Source organism: Drosophila kikkawai, chromosome 2R (genome assembly GCF_030179895.1).
Source record: "Drosophila kikkawai strain 14028-0561.14 chromosome 2R, DkikHiC1v2, whole genome shotgun sequence".
Classification (NCBI taxonomy): Eukaryota; Metazoa; Arthropoda; class Insecta; order Diptera; family Drosophilidae; genus Drosophila; species Drosophila kikkawai.
Genome location: NC_091729.1, coordinates 2,559,163 through 2,583,598, shown reverse-complemented (window position 1 = coordinate 2,583,598; position 24,436 = coordinate 2,559,163). Strand labels below are relative to the sequence as shown.

Here is a 24,436-nt window from a genome sequence, read left to right as displayed (position 1 = left end):
ATATGAATTTGACCAGAACAGATCGATTCTTAGTGATCCAATTTGTTTCATTTTCAATCGGAATGGGCTGGAGGACTATCGATAGATCGAAAGAGGTAGGATCTTTAGGACCAGGGGGGGGGGGGGGCAGGGATATGAAAGAGCGAACCGGGAATAGGTAACGGGCTTAGGTTAAGGGAATTAAGAGAAAGGGTTTTTACCCTTGGCCTCGGCCGTTGCACTGAGGAAAGAACGGATCCTAAGTCCGAACTCGGGTGACAGACCGAAGGTTATATAGGGAGGGCAGCATGGAAATGGCAGTATCAACGAGAGGAATAGGAATTATTCGAAGAACCGTGGCAGTGATAAAATCGCTGGCCACTGCTTCCTTTATTTCGGAATTACATTGTGAAGCTTACCCGCCGCCGACGTTGTTGGGCGAATATTCCTGAAGAAACGAGCCACTAAGCAGCCAGCACTCATCAGTCACCTGAGCCATCCATCTAGCCAACCTGGATTCCGGTGAGTCCGTTCCGTGAAACGCCGTCCGGAACCGGCAGGTTTTATACAAATATTTGGGACATTTATTGGCACTGCTGTTCCCCGAAACGACGTGGTCGTGGCCTCGTACGTCCCACTTTCATCAGGCACGCCGCCGCCATTAGGTGCTGCGGCGAAGCCTCATCGCCATTGCGGGTCGCCGATCTCGCCTTATCGTTGCTGCAATAGATTAAATTAATTATTGTGCTGTTGTTTTTGTTAGGCTTATTTATTTCTCTTACTCGTATTTGTTTAATGTCCTTGTTCTCCGCGTCTCCTAACTTGCGTCAGGGATTTGTGCAACACAAGCTCTGCACAATTAAAGAGTCTGCGTAGAAGAAGTTGGATTTTGATGAAAGCATACTTACCCGTCCCCATTATTTCTTTTGGAGCTCCAGCAGGGATAATAGGCAGGAAAATAAAAGGAATCCTTAGAGCCAGTTTGTGGCTATTTTCTCTAGCGGACCGCCGCTTCTTCTCCGCTGCCGCAGTCTTGGCGCAAGCGCATCCCGGGCTAGGGTAACGTTTCACCGGGAGTGAGTCCCATTGGAACTCAAACATGCCTGCCAATGTTAGCAATAAGTACCTGTTTATAACGAATTAAAGCAACAAAGATGAACGTTGAGTAAAAGTATTTACCTGGGGAGATGGGCCGGCCGTCAGGCCGCCTGGATTAGACTCCGGTCCGCCGGATGGGTGGTGCCCCAAGACACACCGGAGGCACCACAGGTTCGGCGGGAGCGTCGTGGCGACTCCATCAATGCCACCATTTCCATTCCACGAAAAGTCGTCATTGTATTGTTTACATTTTTGTGCTAGAGATGTGTTTTTTGTTAGGTTAGGTTAGGTTAGGTTAGACCGGACGGCCCTCGAGGGGCCACACATAGGCCAATATGGCCCATAGCTATCCGGGGAAACTCCTGGATGGACCTAGAGACTATTTATGCGGGTTTCGAGATCCTTGAATATCAAGGTGTTTTTCGCAAAGGCAAGGAGTTCACCTGGCTTTCTCCTGGAGGCATCTTCTAGCGATGCCAGAACTGGAGAGCCTAGGTATCTCATTCTTGCCCTCGTTAGGGCCGGACATTTGCAAATGAGATGCTCCAAGGTTTCGATTGCCTCGGATTCATCACATTTCCGGCATTTGGCGTTGTCGGAAATACCCAGCTTGACTGCATGTGCAGCAGACAGGCAGTGACCTGTAAGAATACCCACTAACATTCTGCAGTCCTTCCGCGGAAGATGCAGCACGTAGTGTGTGAGTTTCTCGTTGTGTTCTTTGCACATGATTTTTGATATTCTGCAGGTTGCGGAATTACTCCTCCACCTGCTTTTTACGCTTGCGTCAGCCCGTCTCTCTAGCTCGGTTTGGAGCGTTCTTAGGGACCTTTTCTGTTCTTTCACTCGCCAATCCAACGCCTTCCTTTGCAGGTTCGTCCGCGGTTTCGTTACCGTCTATGCCTTGGTGGCTGGGAACCCAGTAGATCCTCACTGACTTAGTCGTGCTTAGGCTATCTAGTGACTCCCTGCTTGCCAGTACATTTTTGGAACTGACCGCTGATGATTGCAGGGATCTTATCGCCGCTTGACTGTCTACGAACAAATTGACCGCCTCATGTGGACGGTTTATGCTCTGCGCAAGCTCTGCTGCTTTCCTGATGGCGAATTCTTCCGCCTGGAATATACTGCAGTAGCTTGGTAGCTTATACGACAGCCTCCTCCTTCCATCTTGGAGCCGTAGGTGTATATATTGAGGTATTGAGCATGGTCCTGGCTTGACTTCCAGTCATTTGGTCCCATGAATACTGTTGTGTTTACATCCGGGCACGTTCTGGGTATCATGTAGTCAGATGTACTGCTCATGTCTCGACCAATTGAACTGTGCCCGAAACCTTGTAGCGACCAGTTTCCTGATGCAACCAGACGTTGTGCCGCCTTTCCTGCTGTCAGTTGCGCTTGGATATCTATGGGATATATACCGATTATGGTTTCGAGTGCTTTGGTGGGGTTTGACCTCAGCGCCCCTGATATGCAGAGCAGTGCCTGCCGCTGGGTTCTCTCCATAAGCTTATTATACGTTTTCTTCTCCGTGGCTTGCCACCACACTAAGACTCCATACAGCAGAGTCGGACGCACCACCGATATGTAGACCCAATGCATTAGAGCGGGTGAGAGGCCCCATGTGCTGCTAAGCATCTTCTTGGATGCGTATAGCGCTATGGTGGCCTTTTTTATCCTCTCTAATACATTTGCTCTCCACGTCAGCTTGCTGTCAAGTACAATGCCGAGGTATTTGATTTGTGTTTTTGGGCTTTTTTCTGAAGCCGATCCTGGATGCGGAGGACAGCCTTGTACATCGCCTTGGCCAGCAGGGATAATAGGCAGGAAAATAAAAGGAATCCTAAGAGCCAGTTTGTGGCTATTTTCTCTAGCGGACCGCCGCTTCTTCTCCGCTGCCGCAGTCTTGGCGCAAGCGCATCCCGGGCTAGGGTAACGTTTCACCGGGAGTGAGTCCCATTGGAACTCAAACATGCCTGCCAATGTTAGCAATAAGTACCTGTTTATAACGAATTAAAGCAACAAAGATGAACGTTGAGTAAAAGTATTTACCTGGGGAGATGGGCCGGCCGTCAGGCCGCCTGGATTAGACTCCGGTCCGCCGGATGGGTGGTGCCCCAAGACACACCGGAGGCACCACAGGTTCGGCGGGAGCGTCGTGGCGACTCCATCAATGCCACCATTTCCATTCCACGAAAAGTCGTCATTGTATTGTTTACATTTTTGTGCTAGAGATGTGTTTTTTGTTAGGTTAGGTTAGGTTAGGTTAGACCGGACGGCCCTCGAGGGGCCACACATAGGCCAATATGGCCCATAGCTATCCGGGGAAACTCCTGGATGGACCTAGAGACTATTTATGCGGGTTTCGAGATCCTTGAATATCAAGGTGTTTTTCGCAAAGGCAAGGAGTTCACCTGGCTTTCTCCTGGAGGCATCTTCTAGCGATGCCAGAACTGGAGAGCCTAGGTATCTCATTCTTGCCCTCGTTAGGGCCGGACATTTGCAAATGAGATGCTCCAAGGTTTCGATTGCCTCGGATTCATCACATTTCCGGCATTTGGCGTTGTCGGAAATACCCAGCTTGACTGCATGTGCAGCAGACAGGCAGTGACCTGTAAGAATACCCACTAACATTCTGCAGTCCTTCCGCGGAAGATGCAGCACGTAGTGTGTGAGTTTCTCGTTGTGTTCTTTGCACATGATTTTTGATATTCTGCAGGTTGCGGAATTACTCCTCCACCTGCTTTTTACGCTTGCGTCAGCCCGTCTCTCTAGCTCGGTTTGGAGCGTTCTTAGGGACCTTTTCTGTTCTTTCACTCGCCAATCCAACGCCTTCCTTTGCAGGTTCGTCCGCGGTTTCGTTACCGTCTATGCCTTGGTGGCTGGGAACCCAGTAGATCCTCACTGACTTAGTCGTGCTTAGGCTATCTAGTGACTCCCTGCTTGCCAGTACATTTTTGGAACTGACCGCTGATGATTGCAGGGATCTTATCGCCGCTTGACTGTCTACGAACAAATTGACCGCCTCATGTGGACGGTTTATGCTCTGCGCAAGCTCTGCTGCTTTCCTGATGGCGAATTCTTCCGCCTGGAATATACTGCAGTAGCTTGGTAGCTTATACGACAGCCTCATTTCAGGGTCTGAACAGTATATACTCCTCCTTCCATCTTGGAGCCGTAGGTGTATATATTGAGGTATTGAGCATGGTCCTGGCTTGACTTCCAGTCATTTGGTCCCATGAATACTGTTGTGTTTACATCCGGGCACGTTCTGGGTATCATGTAGTCAGATGTACTGCTCATGTCTCGACCAATTGAACTGTGCCCGAAACCTTGTAGCGTCCAGTTTCCTGATGCAACCAGACGTTGTGCCGCCTTTCCTGCTGTCAGTTGCGCTTGGATATCTATGGGATATATACCGATTATGGTTTCGGACAAACGTTTTAACAACACCGGGAAATGCTTTTTTGTCTCCGACGAGTTTAATTTGCCGAACGAACATTAACAATTTGGAAACGCACACACAACTAAGCGGAGAATCTCATTGGAACCAGGAACCAACCTTTACCCCTAACCACTAAGGCGAGCAGCCCCTTGGCTGGTGGTGTTGGACGACTCCTATCTCATACGCCGCATCTTGCGCTCCATTTTCTTCTGCTTCTTTTCGTCCACTTCGGGACTCTCGTCCTGGGCGTTTCGCTGGGACAGCCAAGGTTGGATGACCGTACCCCAGAGCATCCATCCACCAGCAGCACCAGCCAAAAGTAGTTGGAGATCAAGGCAAGCAGAAGCGTGCCGGAAGTCAGGATTATCAGATCCTTGACATTTCTGTGGGTAACCAAGCGAAAATCAGCAAAATGGACAAAAGTCTGGGCCTTAGAGTTTACTTACTCCGCAATGCCGCCTTCCATGTTTAGATCATTACCCGAGTCCACAAGAGCCCCGCTCTCGGAGTATTTCGGCCGGGACATGAAGGCCATGAACTGGTAGGCACCGACAAGGATTAACAATGCCAGGATGTGCATAAACTGTGGGGGTTTTAGGTCATGAGTAAATGCACCAGATTAGAGTCCCTGCCCACGGACATACCGCCGAGGTCTTGGTGATCTCTAAGACCAGCGAACTAAGCAGGTGCAGCGCAGCCAATGGCCATGTTTGGTGGGGGTTGACCACAGCGCCCCTGATATGCAGAGCAGTGCCTTCCGCTGGGTTCTCTCCATAAGCTTATTATACGTTTTCTTCTCCGTGGCTTGCCACCACACTAAGACTCCATACAGCAAAGTAGGACGCACCACCGATATGTAGACCCAATGCATTAGAGCGGGTGAGGGGCCCCATGTGCTGCTAAGCATCTTCTTGGATGCATATAGCGCCATGGTGGCCTTTTTTATCCTCTCTAATACATTTTCTGGCAAAAATTCTCCATCTGAACCCTCCCCGAGGGTGCCGGCTGGGCAATGGGCTCTATATTAGCCCGGACAGGGGCGATGCATTGCTGCTTGCCCCGTCTGCGATAATACAGTGTCTAGCTAAGGCCACGGTTCAACTCCTTCTGCCCTAAAAAGCCTAAGGAAGTGAGCCGTTAGCCATGGGTGGAGGTGCCTGGCGGAAGGCATAAAACGCAAGTGGGCGGTACCCCCATAAAAGATACCACTCTGGAGGGTTTAAAGGATGAAACCAAGGCTGGGATGTCAGCATAAACGTCGGTGGAAGGCGTGACCGCTACCACTGGCGGGCACGGGGGGGAGCAATCCTGCGTTACACCTCTGATGTGACGGGAGCAGGTCATGTCAGTTGCAACGCTACTGCCGAAAAAACTACGCAGGGGAAGTTGAGCCGCTCAAGTGCCATAGTCGATACAGACTCGGACCTTGAGAGCGTACAGCTTCTCCACTCACCGAAACCAGGCACCAGCTCCCAGCGCAGGGACGGGCCAAAGCGGTCAAGCGAGGGAATGAAGGCCAAGGCGATGTACAAGGCTGTCCTCCGCATCCAGGATCGGCTTCAGAAAAAAGTCCAAAAACACAAATCAAATACCTCGGCATTGTACTTGACAGCAAGCTGACGTGGAGAGCAAATGTATTAGAGAGGATAAAAAAGGCCACCATAGCGCTATACGCATCCAAGAAGATGCTTAGCAGCACATGGGGCCTCTCACCCGCTCTAATGCATTGGGTCTACATATCGGTGGTGCGTCCGACTCTGCTGTATGGAGTCTTAGTGTGGTGGCAAGCCACGGAGAAGAAAACGTATAATAAGCTTATGGAGAGAACCCAGCGGCAGGCACTGCTCTGCATATCAGGGGCGCTGAGGTCAAACCCCACCAAAGCACTCGAAACCATAATCGGTATATATCCCATAGATATCCAAGCGCAACTGACAGCAGGAAAGGCGGCACAACGTCTGGTTGCATCAGGAAACTGGTCGCTACAAGGTTTCGGGCACAGTTCAATTGGTCGAGACATGAGCAGTACATCTGACTACATGATACCCAGAACGTGCCCGGATGTAAACACAACAGTATTCATGGGACCAAATGACTGGAAGTCAAGCCAGGACCATGCTCAATACCTCAATATATACACCTACGGCTCCAAGATGGAAGGAGGAGGCTGTCGTATAAGCTACCAAGCTACTGCAGTATATTCCAGGCGGAAGTATTCGCCATCAGGAAAGCAGCAGAGCTTGCGCAGAGCATAAACCGTCCACATGAGGCGGTCAATTTGTTCGTAGACAGTCAAGCGGCGATAAGATCCATGCAATTATCAGCGGTCAGTTCCAAAAATGTACTGGCAAGCAGGGAGTCACTAGATAGCCTAAGCACGACTAAGTCAGTGAGGATCTACTGGGTTCCCAGCCACCAAGGCATAGACGGTAACGAAACCGCGGACGAACCTGCAAAGGAAGGCGTTGGACTGGCGAGTGAAAGAACAGAAAACGTCCCTAAGAACGCTCCAAACCGAGCTAGAGAGACGGGCTGACGCAAGCGTAAAAAGCAGGTGGAGGAGTAATTCCGCAACCTGCAGAATATCAAAAATCATGTGCAAAGAACACAACAAGAAACTCACACACTACGTGCTGCATCTTCCGCGGAAGGACTGCAGAATGTTAGTGGGTATTCTTACAGGTCACTGCCTGTCTGCTGCACATGCAGTCAAGCTGGGTATTACCGACAACGCCAAATGCCGGAAATGTGATGAATCCGAGGCAATCGTAACCTTGGAGCATCTCATTTGCAAATGTCCGGCCCTAACGAGGGCAAGAATGAGATACCTAGGCTCTCCAGTTCTGGCATCGCTAGAAGATGCCTCCAGGAGAAAGCCAGGTGAACTCCTTGCCTTTGCGAAAAACACCTTGATATTCAAGGATCTTGAAATCCGCATAAATAGTCTCTAGGTCCATCCAGGAGTTTCCCCGGATAGCTATGATTGGGAAATTAATGGGAATAAAATTATAACTTCGTTGTTTTTCAACGTATTTTAATCTACTCTGAGATATGAGCTTTAATTATTAATATAGAATTTTGGTATACATTTTATGAAAATCGGACAACTATATCATATAGCTGCCATAGAAGCGATCCGTAGATGCAGAGAAAATGTAAAGCTGGGAATGTATAACTGTATAAGTATAGGTAAAATGTTATGAAACTCTTTTTAGTGTCTGTTTTAATTTATAATATAATATAAATATATAAACCAATCTGCAAGGGTATACAAACTTCGGCGTGCCGAAGTTTGCTTCCTTTCTTGTTTTTTTTATTATTTAACCAGAATGGCTCGATTTTTATACCCTTGCAGGGTATTATAATTTCAGTCAGAAGTTTGCAACGCAGTGAAGGAGACGTTTTCGACCCTATAAAGTATATATATTCTTGATCATGTCCACCATGTCCGTCTGTCCGTCTGTCTGTTTCTACGCAAACTAGTCCCTCAGTTTTAAAGCTATCTGAATGAAACTTTGCATATAGTCTTCTATATGCTCTCACTGCTATATATGTCGGAACGGATCGGACGACTATATCATATAGCTGCCATACAAATGTTCGATAAATTTGTAGAAAAAAAAATTATAACGGGTGTTTTTCAAAATGTTTGCATCATTTTTGGGATTTGGCCTTTTTGTATTATTCCAGAATTTTGGTAAAAATTTTATGAAAATCGGATGACTATATCTTATAGCTGCCATAGGAACGATCGAGAAATTAATGGGGAAAAAACTATAACTTCGTTGTTTTTCAACATATTCTTATCTACTTTTAGATATGAGCTTCTTTTATTATTTCTAAATTTTGGTAAAAATTTTATGTAAATCGGGACAACTATATCATACAGCTGCCATAGAGCGATCAGTAAATGGATAAAATATGTAAAGCTGGGAATGTAAAACTGTAACTGTCAAACTGTAAACATAATAAGTATAGGTAAAATGTAATGAAACTCTGTTTTGTGAGTGTTTTCAGCATTTAAATCTATAATATAAACATCGAAACCAATCTGCAAGGGTATACAAACTTCGACGTGCCGAAGTTAGCTTCCTTTCTTGTTAATGATCCAATTGCAATCTGCAAGGGTATACAAACTTCGAAGTTAGCTTCTTTTCTTGTTTTCTATTAATTTCACTAGAATGGCTCGTTTCTTAATGATCCAAACTTCGGCGTGCCGAAGTTAGCTTCCTTTCTGGTTGTTTTTCGTTTTAATTGGGTTACTGATTTTCATATTTTAACTTTTCCACATGTAGGATTTGTATTGCGTACGCAGCGATCTCGGAAATCTGCTTAAGGCCCTTGGACGTTTAGAAGAAGCTAAAGTATGTACAAATCAAAGAATAATCTTAGTTAATATTTTACCCCAATATTTTTTTGTTTCTGTGAAAAATTCATTTTTGCTCCATACATACAGTGTAATGTCGTATAAAGTTTAACAAAGTTGATATTATCTGATTTTAGTATTTAATATATTTTACTATATTATGCGATACTTTTAGAGGAATCCATCAAATTGCCCTTTTTATACACTTGCAGGATATTATAATTTTAGTCTGAAGTTTGCAACGCAGGGAGGGAGTCATCTCCGACTTTTTAACCCTGTAGTGCCACTTACCAAAATAATGCAGTAGTTAAATGAAATAATTTTTTCAGAGTGATTTGTGCCTTCTAAACTCAAATATGCTATTAAAATGAACTTATAACCTGTCGTTTACTTGTAAGGTAAAAAAAAATTGAATAGGTGCCTATCACTACTTTACTGCTACAAAGCATGCCCACTACATATAAGGTTGTCAAAAAAGGTATTTCCGCTAGGTGTCATTGCAAGCGCCAGCGTTTGAAAAGCTACGATACTCCCGTAGTATTTCATTTTGCTATTGCTACCGCTCTCACTTTGACGGGAGCTGTAGCAGAAGAACGGCAAAGCCTAAGCTCTGCTCTGCTCGTAGTTTTCTCGCTTCAAAAACTACAGCTATAGCTATAGCAAAAAATAAATAGCAGTGCTCTGCGTAGCCGTAGCCGTAGCAAAAAATTGAGAGCGAGATGAGAGCAGAGCAAAAGGAATTTCGTCAAATATGCTACGGCTCCGGATACATTTGTATATTGAGGGGACGATACACACGAACAATATTCGAGTATGGGCCGAACCAGAGATATATATAAGAGTTTTGTAGTATACGGATCATCGTATTCCTTAGACTATCGTTTTACGAAAGCAAAGACACCCTTTGCTTTACCAACAATTATACCGATGTGATCGGTGAAGCTCAAATTATGGGTAAATAAAACACCGAGATCCGTTACAGAATGGATACGATCAAGAACACTCGTGCCTAAGAAATAGTTAGCTTGGGAACAATTTCTGCGGTAAAACGACATGTATTTACATTTAGAGTTGTTAAGAAACAATAAATTATGAGTGCACCAGGACAACATGTTGTTTAAATCAGTTTGCAAAAGCTGAGGAGAGTCAGGATTCACAAGAGGCAAACATAGTTTAATGTCATCAGCGTACATCATGACGTAAGAGTGGAGAATAACTTGGGGCAGATCATTTATAACAAGAAGGGAAGCTAACTTCGGCACACCGAAGTTTGTATACCCTTGCAGATTGGTTTTGATGTTTATATTATAAATTTAAATGCTGAAAACACTCACAAAACAGAGTTTCATTACATTTTACTTTTACTTATTATGTTTACAGTTTGACAGTTAAGGTTTTACATTCCCAGCTTTACATTTTCTCCACATTTACAGATCGTTTATATGACAGCTATATGATATAGTTGTCCGATTTTCATAAAAATTTTACCAAAATTCTGAAATAATAAAAGAAGCTTATATCTAAAAGTAGATAAGAATATGTTGAAAAACAACAAAGTTATAATTTTTTTCCTATTCTTTTTCCGATCGTTCCTATGGCAGCTATAAGATATAGTCGTCCGATTTTCATAAAATTAAAATAGAAATTCTGAAATAATATAAATTGGCCATTGGTGCAAAAATGTTAAAAAACAGCCAAGTTATAATTTTTTTCCTATTAATTTCCTGATCGTTCCTATGGCAGCTATATGATATAGTCATCCGATTTTCATAAAATTTTTACCAAAATTCTGGAATAATATAAAATGACCACATCTAAAAAATGGTGCAAAAATGTTGAAAAACAGCAAAGTTATAATTTTTTTTCTAAAAATTTATCGAACATTTGTATGGCAGCTATATGATATAGTTGTCCGATCCGGCCCGTTCCGACATATATAGCAGTGAGAGTATATAGAAGACTATATGCAAAGTTTCATTCAGATAGCTTTAAAACTGAGGGACTAGTTTGCGTAGAAACGGACAGACGGACGGACAGACGGACAGACGGACAGACGGACGGACAGACGGACAGACGGACATGGCTAGATCGACTCGGCTGTTGATTCTGATCAATAATATATATACTTTATAGGGTCGGAAAGGTCTCCTTCACTGCGTTGCAAACTTCTGACTGAAATTATAATACCCTGCAAGGGTATAAAAATGCCAAATAGAAGAGGACCGAGGTGGCTCCCTTGAGGAACACCAGAAGTCACGTGAACAAGGTTTGAGAATGAACCCTTGAATGCAACTCTTTGAGTACGGTTCGACAAATAAGTAGAAATCCACTTGATCAACGTAACCGGAAAACCGGTTTACTCGCATTCTATAGGTTTACTCGCATTCTATAGGTTGCCTTGACTTATTTGAATTTTGACATTTTTGAGTAGATAATAAAACCAAAAAAGCGGTTTTATTCGTTTAATAAATCCAATAAAATGTCCTCATGAAAACGCTTTAAACCGAAATTAAAGAATACAATGAACAATAGATTCAATGAATATTTAAAATTGTTCCATATAAGATTTAATTCTCAGAATTGTTTTTTCATCACAGAAATGTTGAAAATTTTGGGAGTTTCAACTTTGGCGTCGAATTCCAAAGACATGGGCAATGGTTCACGATTGGAACTATTTTTTAGTAGTTCCGTGATGTATTGAGAGTAGGTTTTACCGAAAATAATAAAGGTAAGTCCAATTATATAGGCCATGTAATTCAAAATGTCGGCAAACATCGGTTTTTTGTATTCTTAGGTATACCGCGGAACCTGTAGGTGATGGAAAATAATTTTGTATGGGACTTTTACTCAGGAGCACCCAAATATCATGGAAAACTTGAAATGGTTCGTGGAAATTTTGGCTGTGTACCTGTGTTACAGGCATAAAAATGCAATTGGAGTGCGGGAGTGGAAAAGAATACTCTGAGCTATTATCGAAATTAATTTGTGAGTATGTAGTCTGGAAGAATTTTGCGAACAGGTTCGCGATATCAGGCTCATTGGAAGCGGAGGCATTATCGAAATGAAGACATGATGGAAATTGTTGAGATTTCTGTTTCGAGTTTACGAAAGCGTAAAATTGCTTCGGGTTAGCCTGAAACTCAACCGATTTAAGTGGTTTCTGTAGCATTCAGAATTGTGTGCTAGGAAATTTGTACGAACAGTTAAGTATCTTGAATGGTTAACTTGGAGACCAGATTTGTTGTTTTTAAACAGTCTGGATTTCAGATTATTTAGATAAGAAAGCCGACGAGAAAACCAAGGGGGCTTATGAGAAACTTCTGTTCAGGGAAATACATGTCGAAAACTGCGTACATTATTTCATAGAAACGCTTAACAATGTCTGAGGGATCCTCTGTGGAGTTCCAGAAAGTCCAATCCGTTAAGGATAAGTGGTGGTTCATTTCTGTAAACTTAGCTTTTCGAAAGCAACGAAACGTTGCAGGCTCAGCTTCCAGACACAATAGTAATGGAGTGGAGGCTTCAAGGGTTAGCTCCAAAGTGGGATGATAAGCGCCCTCAGGACTAGAAAGAGGGTCAATTCTAGTGACGTAGGCATTGGCAAACTCAGAGTAGGGATGTCGAAAATATATCAAAATATCAATATATCGATATTTTTTGCGAAAAATTTCATATTTTTATCGTGATATTTTTATTAATAATTATCATTTTTTATCGATATTTTTTAAAGATTTTTTTTTTTGATATTTTAAGCAGTCACACTTTTAATCGGGACAAGGAAAGAAAACATGCTTTTGTTATCTTTCATATAAGCTACTGTTAAAGCCTTAGTTCGGCGGAAAAATTGAAACTAAAACTAAAACAAGAAAGGAAGCTAACTTCGGCACGCCGCAGATATTAGTTCATTACATTTTACCTATTCTTATTATGTTTACAGTTTGTCAGTTACAGTTTTGCATTCCCAGCTTTAAATTTTCTCTACGTCTACCGATCGTTTCTATGGCAGATATATGATATAGTTGTCCGATTTTCATAAAATTTATACCAAAATTCTGAAATAAAAAAATAAGCCTATATCTCAGAGTAGATGAAAAAAAGGTTGAAAAACAACGAAGTTATAAATTATTTTTTATTAATTACCCGATCGTTCCTATGGCAGCTATAAGATATAGCTGACCGATTTTCATAAAACGTATACCAAAATTCTAAAATATATTATAAAATATCCATATCTTAAAAATGATGCAGAAATGTTGAAAAACAGCCAAGTTATAATTTTTTTCTAATAATTTATTGAACATTTGAATGGCAGCTATATGATATAGTCGTCCGATCCGGCCCGTTCCGATGGCAGTGAGAGTATATAGAAGACTTCATGCAAAAGTTAAATTTAGATAGCTTTTAAACTGAGGGACTAGTTTGCGTAGAAACCGACAGACGGACGGACAGACAGACATGGCTAGATCGACTCGGCTGTTGATGCTGATCAAGAATATATATACTTTATAGGGTCGGAAATGTCTCCTTCACTGCGGGGCAAACTTCTGACTGAAATCATAATACCCTGCAAGGGTATAATGAAAACGTTTGCTTTATTATTATTTAAGCATGTTTTTGTTATCTTTCATATAAGATAAATTTTTGTTCTGATTTGATTTTAATATAAATAAAAGCAAAAGAAAGTAAAAACAAATATTGTTTTCTTTCACTTATTAATAAATATAAAATAAAAATCTAAAAATATTATTTAAGATCGTATGTGAGTTAATGTTTGGTTATTGAAATTAAAAAAAAAAATAATAATAAAACAAAAATATCAAAAATATATGATATATCGATATTTTTCTGATATATCAAATATCATTTTTATACCCAATTTACCTGTACAAGCCAAACCAAAGTGCCGTTTTTTTGGGGTTCTTTAATAGTTTATGAATGTATCTATCATTTAAAGTAAAAACCATGACCATTGGTTTTATGGTTTTGTGTAATATTACCTGAAAGTCGAACAATTTACCCTTTCTTTATACCCTTGCAGGGTATTATAATTTCAGTCAGAAGTTTGCAACGCAGTGAAGGAGACCTTTCCGACCCTATAAAGTATATATATTCTTGATCAGCATCAACAGCCGAGTCGATCTAGTCATGTCCGTCTGTCCATCTGTCCGTCTGTCCGTCTGTCCATCTGTCCGTCTGTCCGTCTGTCTGTTTCTACGCAAACTAGTCCCTCAGTTTTAAAGCTATCTGAATGAAACTTTGCATATAGTCTTCTATATGCTCTCACTGCTATATATGTCGGAACGGGCCAGATCGGACGACTAAATCATATAGCTGCCATACAAATGTTCGATATATTTGTAGAAAAAAAATTATAACTTTGCTGTTTTTCAACATTTTTGCACCATTTTTTAGATATGACCATTTTATATTATTTCAAAATTTTGGTAAAAATTTTATGAAAATCGGTCGACTATATGATATAGCTGCCATAGGAACGGTCGAGAAATAAATAGGAAAAAAAATTATGGTTTCGTTGTTTTTCAACGTATGTTTATCTACTCTGAGATATACAGGCCTGCTCCGGTAATCGCAAACGGCAAGATTTTTTCGTTTTCGTTTTTGAAAACGAGAAATTGGTGCTCCGGTAATCGAAAACGAAAGATTTTTTCGATTTGAAAAACGGGCACCTTTTTCTGGCCGGAATGAAAAGTAAATGGCTTTTTTTATATGAAATCAGATCTTATTTACAAAAGGAAAAAAATAGTTTACTCGGTGGTCTATTGATGTTTATTCCACACCACCACAAGATCATTCTGGCAGGTAGTTATTTTATAAAAAATTTATTTCTGACCCCTCCTCAGATTTGACAACAAAATTTTTGCCGTGTTCAACCAGTTTTCTCGTTTTGGCGATAGGTTGATAAGTTCACCGCAAAAAGTTATCGCCAAGGTTGCCATATTGTTGGTGGAACGAAACATCCAGTTAAAAATACTTATAAAATATAAATGAATACATTAATAACTTTAAAGGACCGCCAAAATGGTTGTTTATAAATAATGCTATTTAATGTGATTACTTAAATGGTCCAAATTAACCAAATAATTATTTGAGACCACCGGAATTAAAACTGTGAAAAGTGTGGCAGCATCTTAGGTGCCTGGATTTGCTTAATTCTACCATTTTTTGCCTTTTTCTGGCTTAGAAAAAGGGCAATTGTAAATATAATAGGCAGTACTTTACGTTGTTTGCTTATTACCAACAACACAAGTTAGCTGCTTGAGCAGTGAGAAACGATGAGAAAACGAAACATCCGATAGCAGAAATTTGCCGAAAACCGGAGCAGCTAAAAACGAAAACGGTTCGTTTTCGCCCAAAACGAAATCGAAAAAATTTTACGATTACCGGAGCAGGCCTGATAAGCTTTTTTTTATTATTCTAGAATTATGGTATAAGTTTTATAAAAATCGGACAACTATATCATATAGCTGCCATATAAACCGATCGGTAGATGTAGAGAAAATGTTAAACTGGGAATGTAAAACTGTAACTTTCAAACTGTAAACTGTATAGGTAAAATGTAATGAAACTCTGTTTTGTGAGTGTTTTCAGCATTTAAATCTATAATATAAACATCGAAACCAATCTGCAAGGGTATACAAACTTCGGCGTGCCGAAGTTAGCTTCCTTTCTTGTTATATTTTGTTTCAATAAAAAATATCATCGATACGATATTTTTAAATATTTCGACAACCCTAACTCAGAGACAAAGATGAGGTCTAAGACGTTATTACTGCAATTCCTAACGAAAGTTTAATTGTCCCAATGAGTGGTCAATGAGACCATGAATTAAATCGTGGGGTGAGGTGGGAACAAGAACATTAGAATCAGGTGAGGGCATCCAGGAAATGGAGGGCAGATTGATATCACCCGTGACGATAAGGATAAATGCTGCATATAAATATCAGTGTCAGACCTAGGTGGAATATACGAACATGAAACGTAGATAGAATAATCGTAAACCTTGATACGAACCGCCACAAACTCTAGATCAGTGTCAGTTTTAGAAATGATATTAGAAACCAGATCGGATTTAACCGCAATGAGAACACCACCGCCTGTCCGTATAGGACGATCACGTCTAAAGATGGTATAGTTCCCTGAAAAAATCTCAGAGTCAGACACAGAGGAGTTGTGCCATGTTTCTGTAAAGACAAAAACATTGGCATCGAAAGAGACACTATTGACGTGCAGCCTACTGAGCTTGCCAAGTAAACTACGAACGTTTTGATAGTGAAGAACAAAAGAGTCAATTAGTTTTTAGGAGGCCTAGTTGAAGAAGTTTGAGGCCCGCGAGCACGAGGAGTACTTTTGTGTTCGAATTCATGAACAATTGCATGCTCAGGCCACACAGAAGGATCAAGAGCCTTAGAAAATAGTAGGTCAGAAAGTGAAATTTTAAACGAAGATATATCACGTCTTTGCTTAAAATTGAACTTGGAGACACTAAACTCAGTGACAGAAACATTCAATTTGCTGCTCAAGTGGGTCTTAACGTCACCCTCAGAAGCACCTAGATTAAGGCGGGAAACAAAAATCTGTTTTTTCGGAGCAACACCAGCCAAAGGCACCGGTCGACGTTTGGCAAAGCCAGACATTGTCGACTGTTGGGGGCCACTTCTGGTAATGGCCGGCGCCGAGATAGTGACCACCGGGGTAACCACTGGGTGGGCATTTGACACCACCGACGCGTCGTTGATGGCAGCAGCACGCGACGTGGATGCCTGATCGGTGTAGACAGGCTGCTGAACCGGGAGTATGGCGACTTCACCCCGTCCGAGAATGGGGACCGGTGCAACAACTTCAGCAGAGGCTGCAGCATGCAACGTGGACTCATGGACAACGTTGACAGGCTGCCGATCCAACTGACGAGATCTTCAAGCACAGAAGTTGGGATCGATGCAGCATCTTCACCAGAGCCGTTATCCACGGCTACGGGCTTGGCACTTGGGCTGAACATCATAAGGGGGCTTGCAGGGTCTGGAAGAGATAAGAACTTATCAGACAGGTTGCTCATGTTTTTGTTTTTGTTTGCGGGGTCACTTAGCAGTTTTAGCGACTTAAAGTGGTGTTCCGCCTTCTGGAAACGAGTTGACAACTCCTTAAAGCCGACCGCCAACGACTGAAACTCCAGGTGAGTTTGCATCATGAAGACCCGCATATCGAATTTAATATGCAGGCAGCTCGGGCACGTCCAGTACAATCTAGCATTTTCACGAATGCGATCGGAGATACGTGATCCATTTTACCCCAGATCGGCACATCCAGGGTGAGCGATGTTTTCGCAGAGCCAGCCGCGAAGAAATTTTTTGGCCGTTCGGGCACTTAGGGAAACAACACGTAGCCATTTATGGATTAAAAAAATACTTTATCCAAGTAAATTACAAATTGTTTTAATTTATTTGCGCGACGATAGAGCCGATCAAAACAAATGATCCAATTGTTTTTTTTTTTTAAATTGTTTAAGTTTCGTGGCGAACAGACCGATCAAAACAGAAAGCGAAGAGCGCACGTGGTCCAGTTGTTTATAAAGTCCAGTTTTTATAAAGATCACAGAACATCGACCACTTGCCAAAAATATTGGCTTAGTTAAATAAATTTTCACTATGAAAACTTTGAATAAAGATAGAGCGTTAAAAAAGCACGACCAACTCAAACTTGGCGAAAGCGATAAAATTTTTATTTTGTTTTTCCCGATATATTTCGACCATTTTTTACACGTCTGTACTGATTGACGTATAGTTTTAGCCTTAATTAGTTGTAGTTAGTTTGGTCTGTAGGCCACCAGAATTATTTTCTTTCTGCTTAGGTTGGATGTTTTGCAGTTTGTTGTTTTGTTTTATTTTATTTTTTTTTTTTTTATTTAATGTTTATTTTTTGTTTTTATTTATTTATTTTTTTTAATAACGGTGGTTTGAAAGCCGGTGTACACAATAACTAAAAATATTTTAGAATTTGGAACAATGTAACTTCTTTAACTAATTATAGGTTTTATAGGCTTAGTTATTTTTATATTTGTCGGCGAGTTGGTTGCTAAGTGCAAATTTGGAAAGCTTGTTGCTATGGCAACAGAATTATTCGGCATGCTCAGGTATTGGTAGCCTGTAGGTGTCGCTGGCGCGCAGGCGCAATGCAGTTGAGTCGGTAACAGGAAAAGGTTACTGAGTGAGGTCTGTTCGTCTGTCGCAACAATAGGAAAGAGTGAGAGAGCTAGAGATTGTCTAGGATTGACGTTTGAGTGAAAAGTCAGAAAAATGAAAAGGGCTAAAGGAAAAGTGGCGTGATGAGAGATACGTTTGGAGTGCGCAGGCGGACAGAACTCGCTGGCTCGACTACGGTTAAATTAAATAACGGTTATCTCCGACATCAGAAGTGGGATTCACCATAGCCTCGCGGGCATTCTGATAAAGTGATTTTCGGTCGATATTAAATTCAGTAGCGCATCGAAAGCTTGCGCAGCCGCGTGGTGCGAGACACCGGAGTCGTGAGAGGCAGTCAAATGCACTGGTCGCGTGTTGAGCCGGACGGTTGCAAGTGTCATCATTGTCGGCCAGAAAATTTGGGGAAGAATGGAAGATAACAACAACAGCACACTGGCGAAACTGCGGCTGAAGTGCGGAGAGCTGGAGTGACGCACTTCAGGCGTGAGAACGGTGGTCACATTGCATCTGTGTGCACGAGATGGGTATCAGCGGCTGCGAGCGGCAGCGGCCGCTGCATGTAGAAGCGAGTTGATTTGTGTGATTCAACAGTGACAGTATCGGGTGAGCCCTTTCCAATTATTCTTTGATTTGGGAGCTGAATTGGCTAAAAGATGGGAATAGAGATGTGTTTGATTGCAGTGTTGTTTGCCCATCTGCTTTCCCATTGGCGAGCCCTGTGCTACGATAGGTTGTGCTTAGACTATCGGAAGCAATATTCGAAAATGGTTTCGGACAGTGGCCTTTGCCGCTTATGTCAGACCCTGTGAGGGAAAATGTTTCTGTTGAAAAATAATAATTTGTGCTATCCTGGAGTACCATTACGAGTTGCCGTCTGTCTGATCTGCCGTGCCGTTTGGTTTGTAGAGTGCATCTTCTACCTTCATTATCATGATTATTTGCGATAGTTTACATAGATGACGTGTTAATCATGGCAAACTCGGAAGAAAAGGCTTTCCGAAGGCTGAAGGTTGTATTAAATGTGTTGACTGTACCAGGGTTGCCATTTAACGTTACCAAATGTGGGTTTCTTGAACCTACTACGCAGTATCTGAGCTATGAGGTGTGCGGTGGAGAAATCAGACCCAATTCCTAGAAAATCCTTACGTTAAAGGTCCGTCCTTTTAATCGGTGCAATTAAGAGACCGTCGTAAGACCATTTATTGAATTGGTGCCTTATTTTCAAAAACGTGTGCCTCGATTTTCTCAGATCATGAGACATATTCTTCGGCTTCAAGTATCTTTAAGTGAAATGACGATATTCAGAAATTGGAACGAACGCTTTTAATATTATTACAAGTGAGCCTGTAATCGTTATTTGTTGGTTCGCAACATCCGATAAAATTTGAAACAGATATAAGCTCTTGTGGATATATTGGTAGAATTATGTGTCTTGATATCTATCTCTGTATAAATTGGAAATATTGGTTGGCGTGCAATTATTCTGATATTTTTGGCATTATTTGCTCAGATGAGAGTTTTTAGTCTCTACTTATTGCAAATGTAATCATTTCAAAAAAAAAAAAAATTAACTGAAGTGCATCATAGAGTAGAGGAAGAGAAAGCGCAAGGCAAATGTGGAATTCTTTTTGTGTCCAGAATTCACATGACTGATTTCAACTCCGATAAATAAAAATAAATTGACAGAAAAACGTCTGAACTTAGAATGGAAATCTAATAACTGAATGATCAGAGTCAGGATTCAGGATTGATTGATATAGTTTATAAACAACTCAAAATAATTGAAATTAAATTGAGCTATGAAGGGGGGTTCTTAAAAATACACAGAGGTGTGAGGTAATGTTGTCTGCCAGTAGTGTCCCTTAAATTTTGTTGGATAGTTATTAATCAAGGTTATAAATCCGTTATGTATTTGGGTTGGAAAAAATAGACTCAGCAATATTTATCAGAATTGTTGGAAATGACTAAGTTTAAAGATTGTTGAAAATTGTATCATGTGTAAAGCTGTAAAGTAGTCATCTGGCTGGATACCAGGACCGCAGAGGTGATGGCAAGATGCTCTTGGCGGGGTGCAACTTGCGGCGAACTGCACAGTTAGTAGTGCAACCAATGCAAGCCCTTAAGAGATGCCAATCGGACCCACCCTTTGGGCTTGATACCACCACATGACACAGAGAAAAGTATAAAGAAAGAGAAATTTAAAGCTACGTTATGCTGGTTCGGAAAAGCACTAATTTTGATAAGGCAAGATTAATTTAAAATGAAAAATGAAAATGGAAAATATGTTAAGAATGAGAGAGAAAAGAGAAAGAAATGAAGATGGAAAATGAAAATGAAGATCGGCACCAAACAGAGTTTATAGAAAAGCTTGATGGTGGCTGATATGTTTTGAGATATATGTCAAGTAAGCGAACTTTTATAAGTATGCGCATGAGTTTTTGAGGGCATAGCCAAATAGACAAAATAAGCAATGACGTTGATTGATTAAAGATTAAAGTTGATTAAAGATTTAGACGACTCAAGTGGAGATGCGTCTGATTCCCATGTGGGGAATGATGATATGGATGGCACGGTTGATGCCTTGGAATCCCAAGAGGGGATATAATGACCGCACCATAACAGAAGGAATTGTTATGGCGGGGGTCAGTGGAGACCGCACCATAACAGAAGGAATTGTTATGGCGGGGGTCAGTGGAGACCGCACCATAACAAAAGGAATTGTTATGGCGGGGGTCAGTGGAGACCGCACCATAACAGAAGGAATTGTTATGGCGGGGGTCAGTGAAGACCGCACCATAACAGAAGGAATTGTTATGGCGGGGGTCAGTGGAGACCGCACCATAACAGAAGGAATTGTTATGGCGGGGGTCAGTGGAGACCGCACCATAACAGAAGGAATTGTTATGGCGGGGGTCAGTATGTGGGTGTAAAAGGAAATACACCAGTTGATAAAGCTATGTAATTAGAGAAGTCTGAATTGTAAATTATGATTAAAATGAAGATGTAATTTGTTATGTTATCATGTTATCATGAAACCAAGATGCTTATTTTGTCTAAATGCCTCAATACTCATGTTTAGAAAATTAATGAAATGTTTGTTAACAATAAAATGTAACGAGTACTGAAATTTGAGAATACTGTGATATAAAGTTAACACACGAGGACGTGTGATTTGTCAGGAAGGCCGTGTCGGATCACATGAAACAGGGCCTACTTTATTCCTATGGTTAGAATATGTGAAGCAGGGCCTTTTGAAATATGGAGCAGGGCCTTTCTGAATTGGTAAGAATTGAGTGAAACAATTAAAATGAAATGTTAAGTTGAGACAAAAGAGAGAAACAAGAGAGAAAAATAAATGAAAATTACTGTTATGTTTAGAGCTATTAGAAGACACGTCACGCGAGGACGCGTGAAATGTCAGGATGGCCGTGTCGGCGAGTTGGTTGCTAAGTGCAAATTTGGAAAGCTTGTTGCTATGGCAACAGAATTATTCGGCATGCTCAGGTATTGGTAGCCTGTAGGTGTCGCTGGCGCGCAGGCGCAATGCAGTTGAGTCGGTAACAGGAAAAGGTTACTGAGTGAGGTCTGTTCGTCTGTCGCAACAATAGGAAAGAGTGAGAGAGCTAGAGATTGTCTAGGATTGACGTTTGAGTGAAAAGTCAGAAAAATGAAAAGGGCTAAAGGAAAAGTGGCGTGATGAGAGATACGTTTGGAGTGCGCAGGCGGACAGAACTCGCTGGCTCGACTACGGTTAAATTAAATAACGGTTATCTCCGACATATTTAATATTGGTTTTTACTTTTTAACAAATTAACTTAATTTTGTAGAGAAAAATTGGGGGTTTGACTTTCAATTTTAATAGAAGAGCTCATGTCTTATGTAATGTTTTATACTGCACTAGAAGACCCGGCCGCGCGTTGCTGTGGCTAAGGTTTTTTTATATTACACTAGTAAGCCCGGCGAACTCCGTTTCTCCACCTTCGGTAAATTATCCGTTTCATTGAAGTGATCTTTGGTAAACCACATTTTTTGTAGTATGTTGTGGAATTATTAATAGTGTATTAGTACAATTATCTAGGCACCTGGGATGTTAAAATCACCAAGAACTACTATCCGAAAGTCTTTTGGAGACCAACTAGATAGCGGAAAGATGGTTCCAATAAACAGGAAGTTTCGACAATGGAGGAATGTAAGAACATGTAATAAAAATGGAGCTACCATTAACTGGAAGCTTCAGGCAAAGGACTTCAACATCGTTGTACTCCTCGTAAGTTATTAATTCGGACGTGAGAGTGGAGTCGACCGCTATAAGGACACCTCCCCCACGTCTGCTAGGCCGATCTAGCCGGTATACTGTGAACGCAGCTGGAAAAACTTCGGAGCTTAGAATCTCCGGCTTTAACCAGGTTTCTGTGGACACAATAACTTGGGACGCAAATGTGACACTATCAGAATACAATTAAGGAAGCTTACTGCGTAAGCCTCTTTCATTCTGATAGGAAATACCAAGGGAGTTGGTTAGTTTTTTGGGACGGAATTGGAAGACGTAGAAGGCGGATTGGGCAAATCTGGCTTAGGAAGAGCAGCAGCAGCTGTGGTGACGATCGAATTACGAATGCTAAACAAAAACAGGTCGATGCTACAAAACTAACTATTATAAATAGGGGAGAGTGGGGTTAGGTGAACCACTTTTTTTTATAAACATTATTATGACTGAACTATTCGACGTAAGGGTCTGCCTATATAGAAATCTAAAAGAGCCCACATTCCTTGGAATATTGAGTATTATGCAAAAATACTATCTTTTGTTTTGTAAAGTTTATTTGCTTTCCAAATTTTTGTCTCGAATGGTTCAGGTATCCCCACGGGTGGGGATACTATTTTTGCTATTTATTCTTATTTTTGTTTTTATTCTTTCTTTTTTCGAAGGTTTTCTTGAGTTTTTTCTTTGTGTTTTTCCGCGATAAATTTTTCTGCGGTGAGTCCGTAGCAATGATACTCCTTCCTCGTTTTCTTCCCCGAGTTGTCTGTTTTCGTGGTTTAGCCTTTGGGTACCCTCGTAAGTCCTCTGGCGATTTTCCTGGCAAGAACCCACGCATTCTGATCGTCAAAGGAACATCATCCAGGTCAATATTGGGAGACATTGCGGACTCGACTGAGGTATTTTTCCTCGCACATTTTCATCTTGTACGATTGCCATTTGTTGAGAATTTTGATTGTGAGTGTTTTCTGTGTTCATGTCTCTGTTAGTGTAATCACTCCCAAGAAAGTCAGATGCAGAAAACTTTTGTGGGTTGAAGGGAAAAATTCCACTCTTTTCAAAACCTGATTTGATATTTTGGTGAGAAACTCATTTTGGCAGCCTGCGATGGAAAATTTAGAAAATCAAATTTGGAAAGGTGGTTCATGTATCCCCACAAGTACTGGTTCATGTATCCCCACAAGTCATTAGCCAATTAGAAGTGATTTGAAGAAAACATGAAATATTTAAACTGCGTGATCTATCCGTGGAAATATCATAATTTGCGTCCTCTTACGATAAAATACAATTTTATGAAGTTTAATGCCACTTGCGAAGCACGATAAAACGTTAGGTCACAATTGAAGCTGCCAACGGCGAATACAAACTTCGATTAGCGATAAAAACGACAACAATCGTTTGACGCGACTGTGCGTGGGTGTGTGGTTAGGATATCGACTAAGTAAGCACTCTCCCTTATCTTAAAAATGGTGCAAAAATGTTGAAAAACAGCCAAATTATAATTTTTTCCAAATATTTATCGAACATTTGTATGGCAGCTATATGATATAGTCGTCCGATCCGGTTTGTTCCGACATATATAGCAGTGAGAGTATATTGAAGACTATATGCAAAGTTTCATTTAGATAGCTTTAAAACTGAGGGACTAGTTTGCGTAGAAACAGACAGACAGACAGACGGACAGACGGACATGGCTAGGTCGACTCGGCTGTTGATGCTGATCAAGAATATATATATACTTTATAGGGTCGGAAACGTCTCCTTCACTGCGTTGCAATCTTCAGACTGAAATTATAATACCCTGCAAGGGTATAAAAATTATAACTTGGCTGTTTTTAAACATTTTTGCATCATTTTTGAGACATGGCCATTTTATATTATTCCAGAATTTTGGTAAAAATTGTATGAAAATCGGACGACTATATCATATAGCTGCCATAGGAACGATCGGGAAATTAATAGGAAAAAAATTATAAAATCGTTTCTTTTCAACGTATTTTCATCTACTCTGAGATATGAGCTTCTGTTAATATTTCAGAATTTTGGTATAAATATTATGAAAATCGGAC

General features: G+C 41.3%; 1 protein-coding gene and 1 pseudogene across 3 annotated transcripts in view; one reads left to right on the top strand and one right to left on the bottom strand.

Moving 5' to 3' along the window:
- sxc (O-linked N-acetylglucosamine (GlcNAc) transferase sxc) overlaps positions 1-24,436 on the top strand; it is a 154,636-nt gene that overhangs the window by 56,967 nt on the left and 73,233 nt on the right. For 2 of the 3 annotated variants that reach the window (XM_041776558.2, XM_070284021.1), the window contains exon 5: positions 8,818-8,886. The exons of the other annotated variant lie outside the window; for it this stretch is intronic. In XM_041776558.2, the coding sequence (XP_041632492.1) occupies positions 8,818-8,886 (69 nt within the window). The remainder of the gene's footprint in view (positions 1-8,817; positions 8,887-24,436) is intronic. 3 annotated transcript variants of the gene reach the window in all.
- Positions 4,538-6,068, bottom strand: LOC108075365 (transmembrane protein 208-like; annotated as a pseudogene).